Source organism: Rhincodon typus, chromosome 45 (genome assembly GCF_021869965.1).
Source record: "Rhincodon typus isolate 14 chromosome 45, sRhiTyp1.1, whole genome shotgun sequence".
Taxonomy (NCBI): Eukaryota; Metazoa; Chordata; class Chondrichthyes; order Orectolobiformes; family Rhincodontidae; genus Rhincodon; species Rhincodon typus.
In genome coordinates this window covers 845,988-859,723 of record NC_063376.1, presented here as the reverse complement: position 1 = coordinate 859,723, position 13,736 = coordinate 845,988, and the positions used below count along the sequence as shown (strand labels likewise).

Genomic DNA, 13,736 nt, shown 5'->3' with positions numbered 1-13,736 from the left:
ACCAGAAGAGGCAAAAACCGGACCATATATAAATTCAAACCAGCACAGGATAACAGCGCTTCACAGGAGGCTCCACAGCACTGAGGATGTCACCTAGTAAGGGGACGCCATGTCTGCTATCAAACCTCCCAGCTCGGCGAACACACCAACATCTACAACAAGCACCTGAGCTACAAATCTTCACTCAAACCCTGAAGCTAGTTGGAGTGGCCTGAACGACTAGTCATTGTGCTGTAACCAGTGGATGATTCTACTCACTGATATACATTCAGTGTTAGCCCCTTACGTAGTAAGTTAACCTATCTAATATTTGTAGTTGTTTCCACCCATCTGTTTTCTGTGTTTCGTGTTGTCTAGTGTCAGTTTCTCTCTGCCTGGCATTGTCTGTTTTCAGCTTTTTCAGCTTGTCCCCCTCCCTTTTCTATCATCTCTCTCTCTCTATTTGAATGAATTTCCATTTCAAGCAATTTTGTCTCTTCTATTGGTTCTTCAGCGCTTCTACCTGCAGACCCATCTGCCCCTTGCTGTATGCCAGCTCCTACCCCCCGAGCCTCTCTGTGTCTGTCTGCCTCTCTCTGCTCCTCCTCCGTACCCTTGCCCCTGCCCCAAGTCTGCCCTCAGTAAACGTTGTGACTCCTTTCCACATTTCAGGGGAAGCATTGCATTCTGGATGTGTCGGCCAATGCAGTGCGAAGGTTACAAGCAGCTCACCTTCACCCTGTCGCCATTTTCATCAGGCCCAAGTCTCTGGAGAACATCATGTAAGTCTTCTATTTGCTGTTCTGAATAAGGGTCACCGGACGCGAAACATTAACTCTCTGGTTTTTGTTTTCACAGATGCTGAGAGACCAGCTGAGCTTTTCCAGCAACTTCTGTTTTTCTTCCTGGTTTACAGCATCCACAATTGTTCGCTGTTGACCACACTCAGTACACAGCCCCAGGAGCATTTGTGTTAAAACCTGGGAGAGAACAGGCCATTCAGTCCAATACATGCTAGCCTGCAGGCCCTGTCTCATTGCCCGACACCTGGTTAACCCCATTCCTCGGTTGCCCCCATCCCTGTCTTTGCCCAAAACAAGTCACTCAGTAACTACCTCACTTCTGAGTCAGAATGTTGTGCTTTAAAATCACAGTCTAGAGATTTAATTCCAAAATCTGGTTGACATGCACAGTCCGCCATTGTGGGGGGGCAGCGCTGAGGGAGCGCCGCACTGTCGGAGGGTCAGCGCTGAGGGAGCGCCGCACTGTCGGAGGGTGTGATTAAAGTGTTATGATTGTCTGATTGGCGCTCTATCGTTGTGTGAAATGAATGAAAGATATTCTCAGTTGGTTTGTGATTTCTGTTACAGGGAGATTAACAAACGACTGACAGAGGAACAGGCTCGCAAAGCCTATGAGAGGGCTGTGAAGTTGGAACAAGAGTTTACAGAGTGTTTCTCAGGTGTGCGACTAGCTTACATCCTGTTTCTCTCATCTGTGTTTGTCTGTGAGATTCTTTGAAACATGGGGCTTGTGATCTCATGGATGAAACCCCTTCCCCACAGCAGACCCCCTGACCCAGAATCTCTTGAGTTGCAGATGAGGGATGAATGATATAAATGAGATATTGACAAGAATCAGTGCTGGGGGAAGATTCATTTCAGGGGAGACCCAGTGAGATTTTAATATTTGGAATGAAATGGTTGAGTTGGGAATGGGAGAGACAGATCCGGATTTTCCAGGTAACCAGTTGTTATTCCACAGTTAAAGGGGACCCTGCAGAATCCTCGATTACTTGAGAAATGTAATTTTCTACTCGGCAATTCCTGACCACCTGGAATCTTTAAATCTGAGGGTTCCAAAAAAATTTAGTGAAACAGCTACTCAGACACTAGCGATTCAATATTTTCATAGATCATAGAATCCCTAGCATGTGGAAACAGGCCCTTTGGCCCAACAAGTCCACACTGACCTTCAGAACATCCCACCCAGACCCATCCCCCTAATCTACACATCCCTGAACACTATGGGAGAATTTAGCACGGCCAATCCACTCTAACCCGCATATCTTTGGACTGTGGGAGGAAACCGGAGCACCCGGAGGAAACCCACGCAGGCACGGGGAGAATGTGCAAACTTCACACAGACAGTTGCCTGAGGGTGGAATCAAACCTTGGTTCTTGGCGCTGTGAGGCAGCAGAGCTAACCACTGAGCCACCGTGCCACCCTTTAATTGAAGAACTTATTGTCTAAATCCTGGGTAACTATGAACCTGACCCCATACTTGGTTCACCCCCACACCCTCCCAATTATATCTCCGCCAGACCAGTCTCACTTCCCAGACTCTGGATCTGAGACTCCCAAGGGAACCTGACTCCCAAAGCCTTTTTTCTGAATTCTGCTGAGTCTGGGGTCCTCTGGAAATTTCAAAGCTGAGTTTGTAACATTTTTTTTGTGGGATAATCATGGAAGTGAGCTGGATCGATGGAGTCACAATTGAGGGTTAAATTGTCCCATCTGGCAGTGAGTAATCGCGATTTGCACTGGGATGGTTGTATTCTCCCGGGATACTGGATGGGGAGATAGTCTCTTGGTGGCTGCCTGAAGCCAATTCCTTGTCCCCCATGTCTGGCCATGCAGTTTCTCTTCAAAGTGAACCAACCTCTTGTGTGTTTCCCTCTGTGTTTGCAGCGATTGTGGAAGGGGATAGCTTCGAGGAGATCTACATTCGAACAAAGCACGTCATTGAGGACCACTCTGGGCCCTACATCTGGGTCCCTTCTCGGGAGAGACTCTAAGGATAACCACCACCCCCCACCCACCCTCCAAATCCTCATCATTCCAACCCTGCCCCACCTCCCCTTAAAAACAGCCGACTGATCTCATCCGTGCTACCTGCTCCTTCCTGAGCTTCTACAGCTGCTATTGTCTCTTGCAGGACCTGACTGTTCCCGCTCCTCCTTGATACAAACCCACACACACACACACACACACACACACAGTTTTCCTTCTTTCAATCGCTTGGTTACGGGATGGGCAAAGGAACTAAAACAAAAGAAAAATTTTTTTTTAAAAAAAAAGAAAAAGGTGACAGCCTTGCGTGTGACCTGTTTGTTTCCGCACTGTGCAAAACTCGCTTGTGCATGCTTTGTGTGTAAGGCAAGCAACTAACAAGGATCCTACGAAAGAACTTTTCAAAGATAAATCCTGCCCTCCACCCCCAACCCCAACTGCGATGCACGAGAGGGGCATAATGTCTGTGAAGCCTGAGCTGTCGACTGAACAAATCTTGGCTTGTCTCTGGGTGACTGTAAATAACTTCCTTATTTTAAAAAAAAACCTCACGCAAACAGAAAACAAAATACAGCGACGATGGTAAAAAAAATGAAAAAAAAAAGAGACTTTAAAATATTGCTTTTTCTGTTCTCTATTCTTTCCCTCGTCCCGCCCCTCATATTGTCTGGTTTTGCTGCCTGCACTCGAAAGAGAAAATAAAACAAAAATAATCATTAAAAGTTAAAACAATCTGAAGATGGCTGGCAATGGACAGAATGCAGCATGAAATGCAAGCCTGGTTGGAGAAAGACTACCTTGCTCACTCAATGCACCTTGTGGAAAATGCTTCCTGTCTTCTTCAATGAGATGTGGACATTGTCCATCTCTCTGCCTCCCTGTGTGCACCTTTGTTGGAAGAAGAGGCCTCATCCATCGCTGCATGGAGATCGTGACTGTAAACTGGAGGAGGACGCCTCCCTCTCTCCCTCCCTCCACCATTTGGATGGATTGCGACTGAACCACTTCAACTGCACTTCATGTCCCTTCATCATTAACTTTCTCAATCTCAGTCTCAAACATCCCTTGGTGACGACCATGCTCCGGGGAAGAGAATTCCAAAGATTCACTACCATCTGATGTTTGAAGATGTTCCTTCTCCGTCCTAAACGATCGGGCGCTTTTCCTGAGACTCCTCCCTCGGGTTCTGGATTTCCCAGTCCAAGGGGAGCAATCTCACTCTGTCTGTACCTATCAAACTCCTCCAGAATCTTGTATGTTTCAGTGAGACCACTTCTCATTCTACTACAGGGTGTCCCTGATTTATGAACATCCAATTTACAAACACTTGTACTTACGAGCAAGATCCCATATTAATATTCATTGTAAAGACTCACCAGGCGAAGGTTTGCTTGTATGTACGAATAGCTATTTTATATTGTATTGTATTGTGTTCCAAATTGAGTACCAATCAACTTATGAACATACCCAGGAATGGAACCCATTCGTAACCAGGGGGCTTCCTTGTAGTGTCCAGAGAATTTACTCAGTCCCTTGAGCTCGATGGAAAAATGATCGCCACCAGATGCTGATTGCTTGACTGTTACTGTTACTTTACATCCTGCTTTACGTTGCTGCTGGAACTGATGTTTCCCCCTTTTAGCCTTTGGTTAATTTTATTTATTTATTTCTGATTAGCTTACAGAGTGTCCCGCTCCACAGAACAGTACGGTTTCTGAGCAGCGTCCCACGAGTTGCTCAGTTTTCATTTCGGGCCTTGGTTGGAGGAGGAGCTTGGGACAGGGCACGGTGGCTGTGAACCTGCCAGGGCTGTGAGCTGGTGGGTTAGGGGGAAACACCCTGCCGTTGAAGGAGGAGGGGGCAGGGTTTTGTTTGTGGGGGGTGGGGAATGATGGAGATGGCAGGTGACTGTGCAGGGTCTTTGAGGTGGCCTGCTATTCTTTGCAACCTCCTTTCGCCCTCCTGCCTGGCCCCTGTGGCTTCGGTTGGTCTCAAGACAACAGTCTCTCTCTCTCTCTTCCCCCCGCCCGAACACAGTCCTCTGAGTGAAAGTGAGGAACCATCATGTCGTCACAGTTGGACGTGTTTACTGTGACCACACAAACTGGCTGTATCCTTGACAACAAACTGCAGCAATGACATTAGGTGCTTTGGGACTCCTACATCTTGGTGTCCCTAACTATGGGCTGGTACTGGTAGGCTGCTGCTGCTCAGACCTGAACCCCCAGCAAGCTTGGGAGGGAGATGGGGGTCAGTACATATCTGTTAAAGGGTGTTACAAGTGGGGGACCCTCCTGATAGGAGTCAATGACATAGAATAGCAGGGAGAGGAATCAGAGGAAGCACCTTTAAGGCCTAGCAATCCCTAGAGTGTCTTAAAAATGGAATGTTACAGAGCACTAGCACAGCATCCAAAAACATTACGGCTTTTAATTCTCTCCAACCAGCAAGCGTGATCAGAAAGATGCAGTCACCAGGATCAAAGCAATGAATTGTTGATGATTTCGCTGTCCCTCAGTTTCTGAGGGTGGCACTGGAGAGAGGGATTCTGCTGAGAGATAGAGAGGGTGCTGTTGTCCTTGCTGATGGGTTAGGAGGGAGGAAGAGTGGTGGGAACCGGCCGCAGTGACAGTGAGGTACAGGGCTGCTGTGGTTACAGTTTGACTAGTTATCATTGGCCAGGCCTCTCAACCGGGAGCACCAACGTTGTCAGAAACTTAAACCCTGGGCAAAAGATTTGCATTCTCCTGCCTCAGAGGGTCCTAATGGAGGATAAACCCAGAGTTAAAGTAACACTTCCAGTTCATCTCGGTTGGTGGTTTCAACCTCCTCAGAAGAAAGTAACTTCTGAGCAAGTGAGAAATTGAGTTTATCTGAGACCTATCAGCAGCCTGGAGTGGCAGGACCTTGAGGACAGTGTGCACTTCCAATCCCTTCCAGCTCTGCTTTTAGGGTCATAGAATTGTACAGCACAGAAACATACCCTTCGGTCCTACTTGTCCTTGGGACTAGATTTATTTAGGATATCTAGTCGGCATTTGCCAGCATTTGGCCCATATCCCTCTAAACCCTTCCTATTCATATACCCATCAAGATGCATTCCGCAATCCAAAAATCCAGGGAACAAAAATATTACTAAAGTTCCCAGCATCCAGAAGCAGGGCTGTGCTAAATGGTGCCCCAAGAGGACAGAGAGTTCAGTTGTGTGCTTGTACCTGATACCACCCTCCCAACCTGATTAAGTCCCGACTAAATCCTACCTTGCACTGATTCAGGACCTGGATGTCTGCTGTCAGAATAGATTCCGGCATGTGAGGGTTGCAAAACTAACTTCCCCTGCCCTCCTCCAAACTCAACTGTGCCCCTTTCCCACCTGCGATATCACAATGGACTGGATACTATTGTAAGTGGATGAACAAAAAGTTATAAAGGTTTTATTTTAAATGTTTTTCAAAGTTTTATGTCTCCTTTACTGATGAGCTGGTTGATGCAGCCTTACACTGTATCTAACCCCGTGCTGTCCCTGTCCCTGGGAGTGTTTGATGGGGGGGGGTCAGTGTAGAGGGAGCTTTACTCTGTATCTATCTCCGTGCTGTCCCTGTCCTGGGAGTGTTTGATGGGGGACAGTGTAGAGGGAGCTTTACTCTGTATCTAACTCCATGCTGTCCCCGTCCTGGGAGTGTTTGATGGGGACAGTGCCAAGGGACTCCATTTAAAAGAGTAGAGGGAGATTCACTCTGTCTAAATCCATGCTGTACCTGTTGTGGGAATGTTTGATGGAGACAGTTTAGAGTAAACTTTACTTTCCATTTAAAAGAATAGAGGAAATATTGCTCTGTATCTAACCCCGTGCTGTCCCTGTCCTTGGAGTGTTTGATGGGGGACAGTGTAGAGGGAGCTTTATTCTGTATCTAACCCGGCTGTGTCCATGTCCTGGGAGTGTTTGATGTCTTGAGGTGCTGGAATGTTGGAAAATTCAAAGTGTTTCCTGTCATTTTGAGCCTAATCCTGGAAGGTGAGGCATTTGTTCCTGTTCAGTGTCTCCCCTCTGTCTGTGCATTCCTCATTTGGAACACAGGTTGTGGGGATTCACCAATGGTCGTGTTGTTGAAGGGGAGACAGTTGGATTCCTTTATCAGAGAGGGTTATTGCCTGGCTTCCAAATGGCACTAATGTTACACCAGATACTGTGGCACCACACAACGTTACAAAAATATTTATTGGTGCAGCATCTAATTAAAAATTACCTTCGAATGTGGAACTGGACTGGTGATTACACGAGAAGGAACAATGAAATGCACTGTGCTGGTAAGGTTTTACAAACAAGATTTCCCTTCGGATTCCTCAGAAATGACTTCTGTATTCCCTTCCAGTTATGTAGCAGCATTCTGGTGATGATCACATTCTCCTCAAAGGTTAGAGTGAGAGGATTACTGAAAGATCCTAATAATCAAGACTCAGTAAGAGTGCAGTCCCTCGTTTGATCCAGTGATCAGACGGCTTGTCTCCAGTCTTCAGCTCAATCCCCACCACAAACGACGTGTGTCGGCTGCTTCCAGATCTCTGGGAGTAGTAATAACATGGACAGGAATAGATCCCTGGAGGAATAATGGGATAAGTATGATGCAAATATACATCAGCCGTAGCCCCTGCAATTTCTTCTCTAGCATCTGGCAAGGTTCTTGGACATATCTGGTCAGGACCAGGAGATTTATCCACCTTCATACAATTCTAATACATCCAACACCTCCTCTACTATGATATGGACTGGTCCCAAGATATCGCCACTAACTTCCCCAAATTTCCAAGTCTTCATGTTTTTCTCCATGGGAAACACTGGAGAAATATTCATTCAGGACCTTGTCCATTTCCTGCGGTTCCACACATACATGTCCACTTTGGTCCTTGAGGGGTCCTATTCTCTCTCTAGTTATTTTTTAAATATACTTAAAGGATCTCTTTGGATTCACCCTAATCTTCTCAGCCAAAGCTATCTCATGCCCCCTTTTCGCCCTCCTGATTTTCTTCTTCAGTAAACTTCTGTATCTATACCTCCAGGGATTCCCTTGATCCCAGCTGCCTGTACCTGAGCCATGCCTCCTTTTTTCTGGTCAAAGCCTCAATATCTCTGGTCATCCAGGGTTCCCTACTCCTGCTAATCTTGCCCTTTGCCCTCACAGGAACATATAGACCTTGAGCTCTAGCTATCACACTTTTAAAGGCCTTCCACTTGCCAGAGGTTCCTTTCCCCGCAAACAAACTACTCCAATCAACCTCTGCAAGCTCCTGTCTAATTCCATCAAAATTTGCCTTCGACCAGTTTGCTCCTCTCCATAACTATTTTAAAATTAATAGAACTATGGTCACTGGTCCCAAAGTGCTTCCCCACTGTCACCTCAGTCACCTGTCCTATCCTATTTCCCAAGAGTAAGTCAGGTTTTGCCCCTTCCCAAGTAGGACCCTTAATTACTGCTTGAGGAAACTTTCCTGAACACATTCAACAAATTCCACCCCATCCATGCCCTTAACACTATAGGAGTCCCAGTCTATGTTAGGAAAATTAAAATCCCCCACTATGACAACCCCATTTCTCCTGCATGTCTCCACAATCTCCCTGCATATTTGTTCCTCTAATTCCCATTGACTATTTGGGGACCTAGACGACAACCCGAATAATGTCACCATCCCCTTCTTATTTCTTAGCTCCACCCACAAAGCACCACTGGATGGTCCCTCAATTATTTCATCTCTGACTACTGCTGTGATACTCCCATTAATCAAAAATGCAACTCCCCCTCCCCTCTTTACTCCACCTCTGTCCCACCTAAAGCACCTGTACCTTGGCACATTAACTTTCTAGTCCTGTCCCGTCCTTTACCTACGTTTCTGTAATGGCTATAATATTCCAGCCCTATCCATGCCCTGAGTTCATCAGTCTTACCTGTCATCCCTCTTGCATTGAAATGGATGCAATTTAATCCAACAGGCAATCCTCGCTCCCTGCCCTGTTCCAGCCTGACCTGTCTCTTCAACTTGCTATTTCTGATTACTGTATTTCCTTCCAGCCTCACACTTGCCTCCCTGTTGCTGAGGATCCCACCCCCCTCGCCAATCTAGGTTAAATCCTCCCTTGTCACGCTAGCAAATCTGCTCGCCAGGATATTGGACCCATCCCTCTTGAACAGGTCACCTCTGCCCCAGAAAAGATCCCAATGATCCAGTAATCTGAATCACTGCACCAATTCTTTAGCCATGCATTCATCTGCCATATCCTCCTGTTCTTACCCTCACTAACACGTGGCACTGGAAGTAAGCCAGAGATTATCACTGTCAAGGTCCTGGTTTTTAACTTTTTTCTGAGCTCTTTATAATCACTCTGCAGGACCCTATCCCTATTTCTATCTATGTCATTTGTGCCAATGTGCACAATGACTTCTGGCTGCTCACCCTCCTCCTTGAGAAAATTCTGCAGCCGCTCCAAGAAATCCTGGACTCTGGCATCTGGGAGGCAACACATCATCCTGGGTTCCCATTTGCAGCCACAGAATCTCCAGTCTGTACCCCTCACCCCTGAAGTACGTCATAGCAATGCAAATATCTCAAATAATCGGCAATTTGCATTGAGAGGGGATCTTATAGAAGTGTATAAAACCATGAGAGGCATGGATAGGGTGAATGCACTCAGTCTTTTTCCCAGATTTGGGGAATCGAGGACTAGAGGGCATCAGTTTAAGGTAAAAGGAGAAAGAATACATGGGAACCTGAGGGGCAACTTTTTTTTTACACAGAAGGTGGTATGCATATGGAATGAGCTGCCAGGGGAAGTGGTTGAGGTGGGTACATTAACATTTAAAAGGCATTCGGATGAATACATGGACAGGAAAGGTTTAGCAGGATATGGACCAAGTGCAGGGAAATGGGGTTAACGTGGATGGACATTTTGGTCAGCATGGACCCATTTGGGCCATAGGGCTTCTCTCTGTGCTGCAGGACTCTATGACTCTATGATTTGTGATCCTGAAGCTGTTCTTGTATAAACCGGCTCTGGGATGGAGCACTCTAAACTTCTGAGCTACCTTCCTCTAAATGCCAGACCCAGCCCATTCCCGTTACCTTTTCCGGATTTTTTCTTGTTTTCCACCGGTTTGAAATGAATGGATGGCATGGGACAGACCAGCTGCATGGGTTCAGCTTCCACCAGGCAAGCGTTCCTCTTGTCCCATCCTGCTCCTTGCAGGAACATGCCTTTCACATAGACACCATCCTGAGGGAAGAGAGGTGATAGGAATCAGCAGAACCATTATTTCATTGAGCGGATGGGGTTGGAAAAGGAAAGCAGAGAGGGATAGGGCAGGAGCAGGGATGGAAATGAGAATATGAGTAGACTCAGACTCTGCTGCACATCGAGGCTGAGGTCGTGATGAAACACCTACTCATTCACGCTAAGGTTGGACAGTCGGTTAAGCATTTGCGCACAATTTAAACTCACATCTTCCCCTGAGTAGGGAATGGCATCAAGTCTCAATGCTGAGAGAGTGCTGCGCTATCGGAAGGTCAGTGCTGAGGGAGCGCCGCGCTGTCGGAGGGTCAGTGCTGAGGGAGTGGGCACTGTCAGAGGGTCAGTGCTGAGGGAGTGGGCACTGTCAGAGGGTCAGCGCCGAGGGAGCGCCACGCTATCGGAAGGTCAGGGCTGAGGGAGTGCCGCCCTGTCAGAGGGTCAGTGCTGAGGGAATGGGCACTGTCAGAAGGTCGGCACTGAGGGAGCGCTGCCCTGTAGGAGGGTCAGTGCTGAGGGAGCGCCTCACTGTCGGAGGGTCAGTGCTGAGGGAGCGCCTCGCTGTCAGAGGGTCAGTGCTGAGGGAGCGCCGCACTGTCGGAGGGTCAGTGCTGAGGGAGCACCGCGCTTTCAATGATTTAAGTGTTTCACATGAGGTTTTGAACTAATTTTTTGTTACTGTTCGATTCCTGATGGAATTGCCCAGATCAATATCTGTGCCTCAACCAACACCATCAAATACAGATTGCAAATTTAGTGCCTGTGGGATCCTGCTATGTCATTTTTTTTTTAAATGTTCCAGTGCTGGTTAAACTCCATTTGTTGTAAGGGGTTCTGGGATGTTGTGAAATGATGAAAGGCACAATGGAAATACAGTTCTTTCTTCGTACAGTGAGCTCAGACCATGTGGTGTTGTGTGAAGGTAGTCTTTACCATACCTTGGGTGGCTCCAACAGATTATTATCATCGACCACAGAAACTATAAATTCCCAGGACAGTGAATCCACTGATATCTTGTGGGAAAGGAAGAGGTGAAAAAAAATTATTTTTCTCATTGTCGAATTGAACTGCTGATAAATTCAATAAATTATAGAGTCTTACTGCATAAAATATTCTCGAGTTCTTTTGCTGATTCTCTTTGATCTGTGCCCCTCTGATTACTGACCCTCATTATTCCAAATACCTCAGTTACATTCACTTCTTGATCCTCTCTGCTCTGAGGAGATCATCCCAACTTCTCTAGTCTCTCCTCTTCACTAAAAGCTCTTATCCTCAGTCCCATTCTCCTAAATCTGATCCAAACCCTCTCTGACACCATTGACAATACCTCTGTGTTCTGCTCCTGTAGACTGGTCACTGGGCCTTTGTGACTTTTAGCCAGTGGATTGTCAGACATGTCCACATGCCATTTTGAACTATAGACAGCAATAGGCACAGGAAATGCTGACCCAGATGAAGTCATAGAGATGTACATCACGGAAACAGACTCTTCAGTCCAACCCGTCCATGCTGACCAGATATCCTAAATTAATCGAGTCCCATTTGCCAGCATTTGGCCCATATCCCTCTAAACCCTTCCTATTCATATACCCATCCAGATGCCTTTTAAATGTTGTAATTGTACCAGCCTCCACTTCCTCTGGCAGCTCATTCCAAACACGCACCATCCTCTGCGTGAAAAAGTTACCCCTCAGGTCTCTTTTTAATCTTTCCCCTCTCACCTTAAACCTATGCCCCTCTAGTTTTGGACTCCCCCTGCCCTGGACAAAAGACCTTGGTTATTCACTCTATCCATGTCCCTCATTATTTTATAAACCTCTATAAGGTGTCCCTCATCCACACTCCAGGGAAAATAGCTGTTGCAGGATGTGCTTACTGTGTTCTTGCGGGCTGCAAGCTGCAACACGGCAGTGAGGAATCCTGTAGGGAAGGTGAAACCAGAAATCCAGAAGATGACAGGTGGGTGCGCGGTCTCAGCCCATCTGGCCAGCTGCTCCACTCTGTGAACCAGGTCACGTGTCCAGGCTCCAAGTTGCTTCATTGATGGGTAGGCCTGAAGGAAGTGGATGGGAAACCTTAATACAAAGGCTAATGGCAGATCCAGACTGTCACACAGTGTGGGCTGAGGAACAAGCCTAAAACATGTTAAACTGTATGGTGCTAATTGGCTGATCAGATCGATCTCGAAGCAGGAAGACACCATTCTGCCCACAAATCAGCCCCCGCTCGATTGGCACCACATCCACAAACATCCCACTCCCTCCACCACTGACGCTCAGTAGCAGCAGTGTGTACCATCTACAAGATGCGCTGCAGAAATTCACCAAAGATCCTCAGACAGCACCTTCCAAACCCACGACCACTTCCATCTCGAAGGACAAGGTACATGGGAACACTAGCCCCCTGCACGTTCCCCTCCGAGCCCCTCCCCATCCTGACTTGGAAATATATCGCCGTCCCTTCAGTGTTGCTGGGTCAAAATCCTGGAATTCCCTCCCTAAGGGACAATGTGGGTCAACGCACAGCACATGGACTGCAGCGGTTCAAGAAGGCAGCTCACCCCCACCTTCTCAAGGGGGGCAACTAGGGACAAGCAATGTGATATTAAAGATGCTATGGAAATGCATGTTGCTTCTGCAGCACTGCCTGAATGGAGACAAAACTCTAGCTTGCACGCTCAGCCGGGTGAAGCAAAGAGAACTTGTGGTGTTCAGGAAAGTTACAGACTCCTGAGACTCTGATAGGTGCAGGCCAACACATAAACAGGTCCAGCACCACTGCCTCCTGCTGGCAAACATGCCCATGGAGGAGGCAGCACAAGGGAGGAAACGAGTTCAGCTCACACCACTCCCCTCAGTCCTGGAGGGTGTTAATACTAATGCTCCAGGGAAATGCCAAGTCACATGAATGAATGGACAGTAGTGATGAGTTGGGCAATGGCACCCTGACAAGGAACATTGGAGGGAGGGGGAATCAAACACGTTGTCTTCTAGGTAAGAGAACAATCAGTACCTTGCGCTGACGCTGTGGTCAGGTTTAGCAATTTACCGTTCTCCTTCAAGCATGATTGCCATGTCCTCAGAGCTCCCTTACCATTTCCCATAAAGGAGGAACACGAGCATCGTGAATACAGCTGAATATTTCCTCCAGGTCAGTGGACATGACAACTAGCCCTTGGATTGCCATCTTGAGTTCAGTCAGGGATGTCCTTAGGACACATGATAAAACAAAAGGTTTGTTAGAATACGGCACAACAAAGGGACAAATCAGAAAGGCCATAGTGGGACAGCAAAGAACTCAGCCAACAGCAGAAGAATATGATCTTTTTTAAAACAGATTGTAAAAGCAGCACTGGGTGTGTGTTTGACGGGGATGGGAACGTACTGAGATTTCACACACTTGAACATTGATCACAGGGCAAAAGGTTGCCTCAGGACCAGCAAGGCAGCCAGTGTCAGGAACAACACCCAACAGCGAGTCAATCCCCACAGGAGGGAAGCAAAAGAGCATTGAGGGAAAGCTGAACATTTTGTTAGGATCCCTGGAGTGCTGGCATTGAGGATCCTTTCTCCATTTCAGTACTGCAAGCCCGCTGAGCCAGGCTCCCTCACCGTGCTCATGGTATTAAAAGCTGCAGACATCAGGGTTTACAGCATGGGTCTGTCATGAACTGGAAATGTTACCCAAC

The 13,736-nt window shown here is 47.2% G+C and overlaps 1 protein-coding gene and 1 long non-coding RNA gene across 2 annotated transcripts in view; one reads left to right on the top strand and one right to left on the bottom strand.

Moving 5' to 3' along the window:
* Window positions 1-660: 660 nt before the first annotated feature.
* LOC125487815 lies at window positions 661-3,070 on the top strand. The gene is made up of 3 exons (XR_007266112.1): window positions 661-761; window positions 1,350-1,441; window positions 2,671-3,070. It is a non-coding gene; the product is annotated as an uncharacterized LOC125487815 (long non-coding RNA).
* A 3,903-nt stretch (window positions 3,071-6,973) lies between these two features.
* The window catches only part of dnah2 (dynein, axonemal, heavy chain 2), a 180,086-nt gene continuing 173,323 nt past the window's right edge, over window positions 6,974-13,736 (bottom strand). Inside the window, exons 80-84 of the mRNA XM_048620015.1 lie at window positions 13,142-13,256; window positions 11,925-12,101; window positions 10,987-11,061; window positions 9,886-10,036; window positions 6,974-7,370 (exon numbers count right to left, since the gene is read on the bottom strand). Of these exons, the coding sequence (XP_048475972.1) occupies window positions 7,216-7,370; window positions 9,886-10,036; window positions 10,987-11,061; window positions 11,925-12,101; window positions 13,142-13,256 (673 nt within the window). The 3' untranslated portion in view covers window positions 6,974-7,215. The remainder of the gene's footprint in view (window positions 7,371-9,885; window positions 10,037-10,986; window positions 11,062-11,924; window positions 12,102-13,141; window positions 13,257-13,736) is intronic.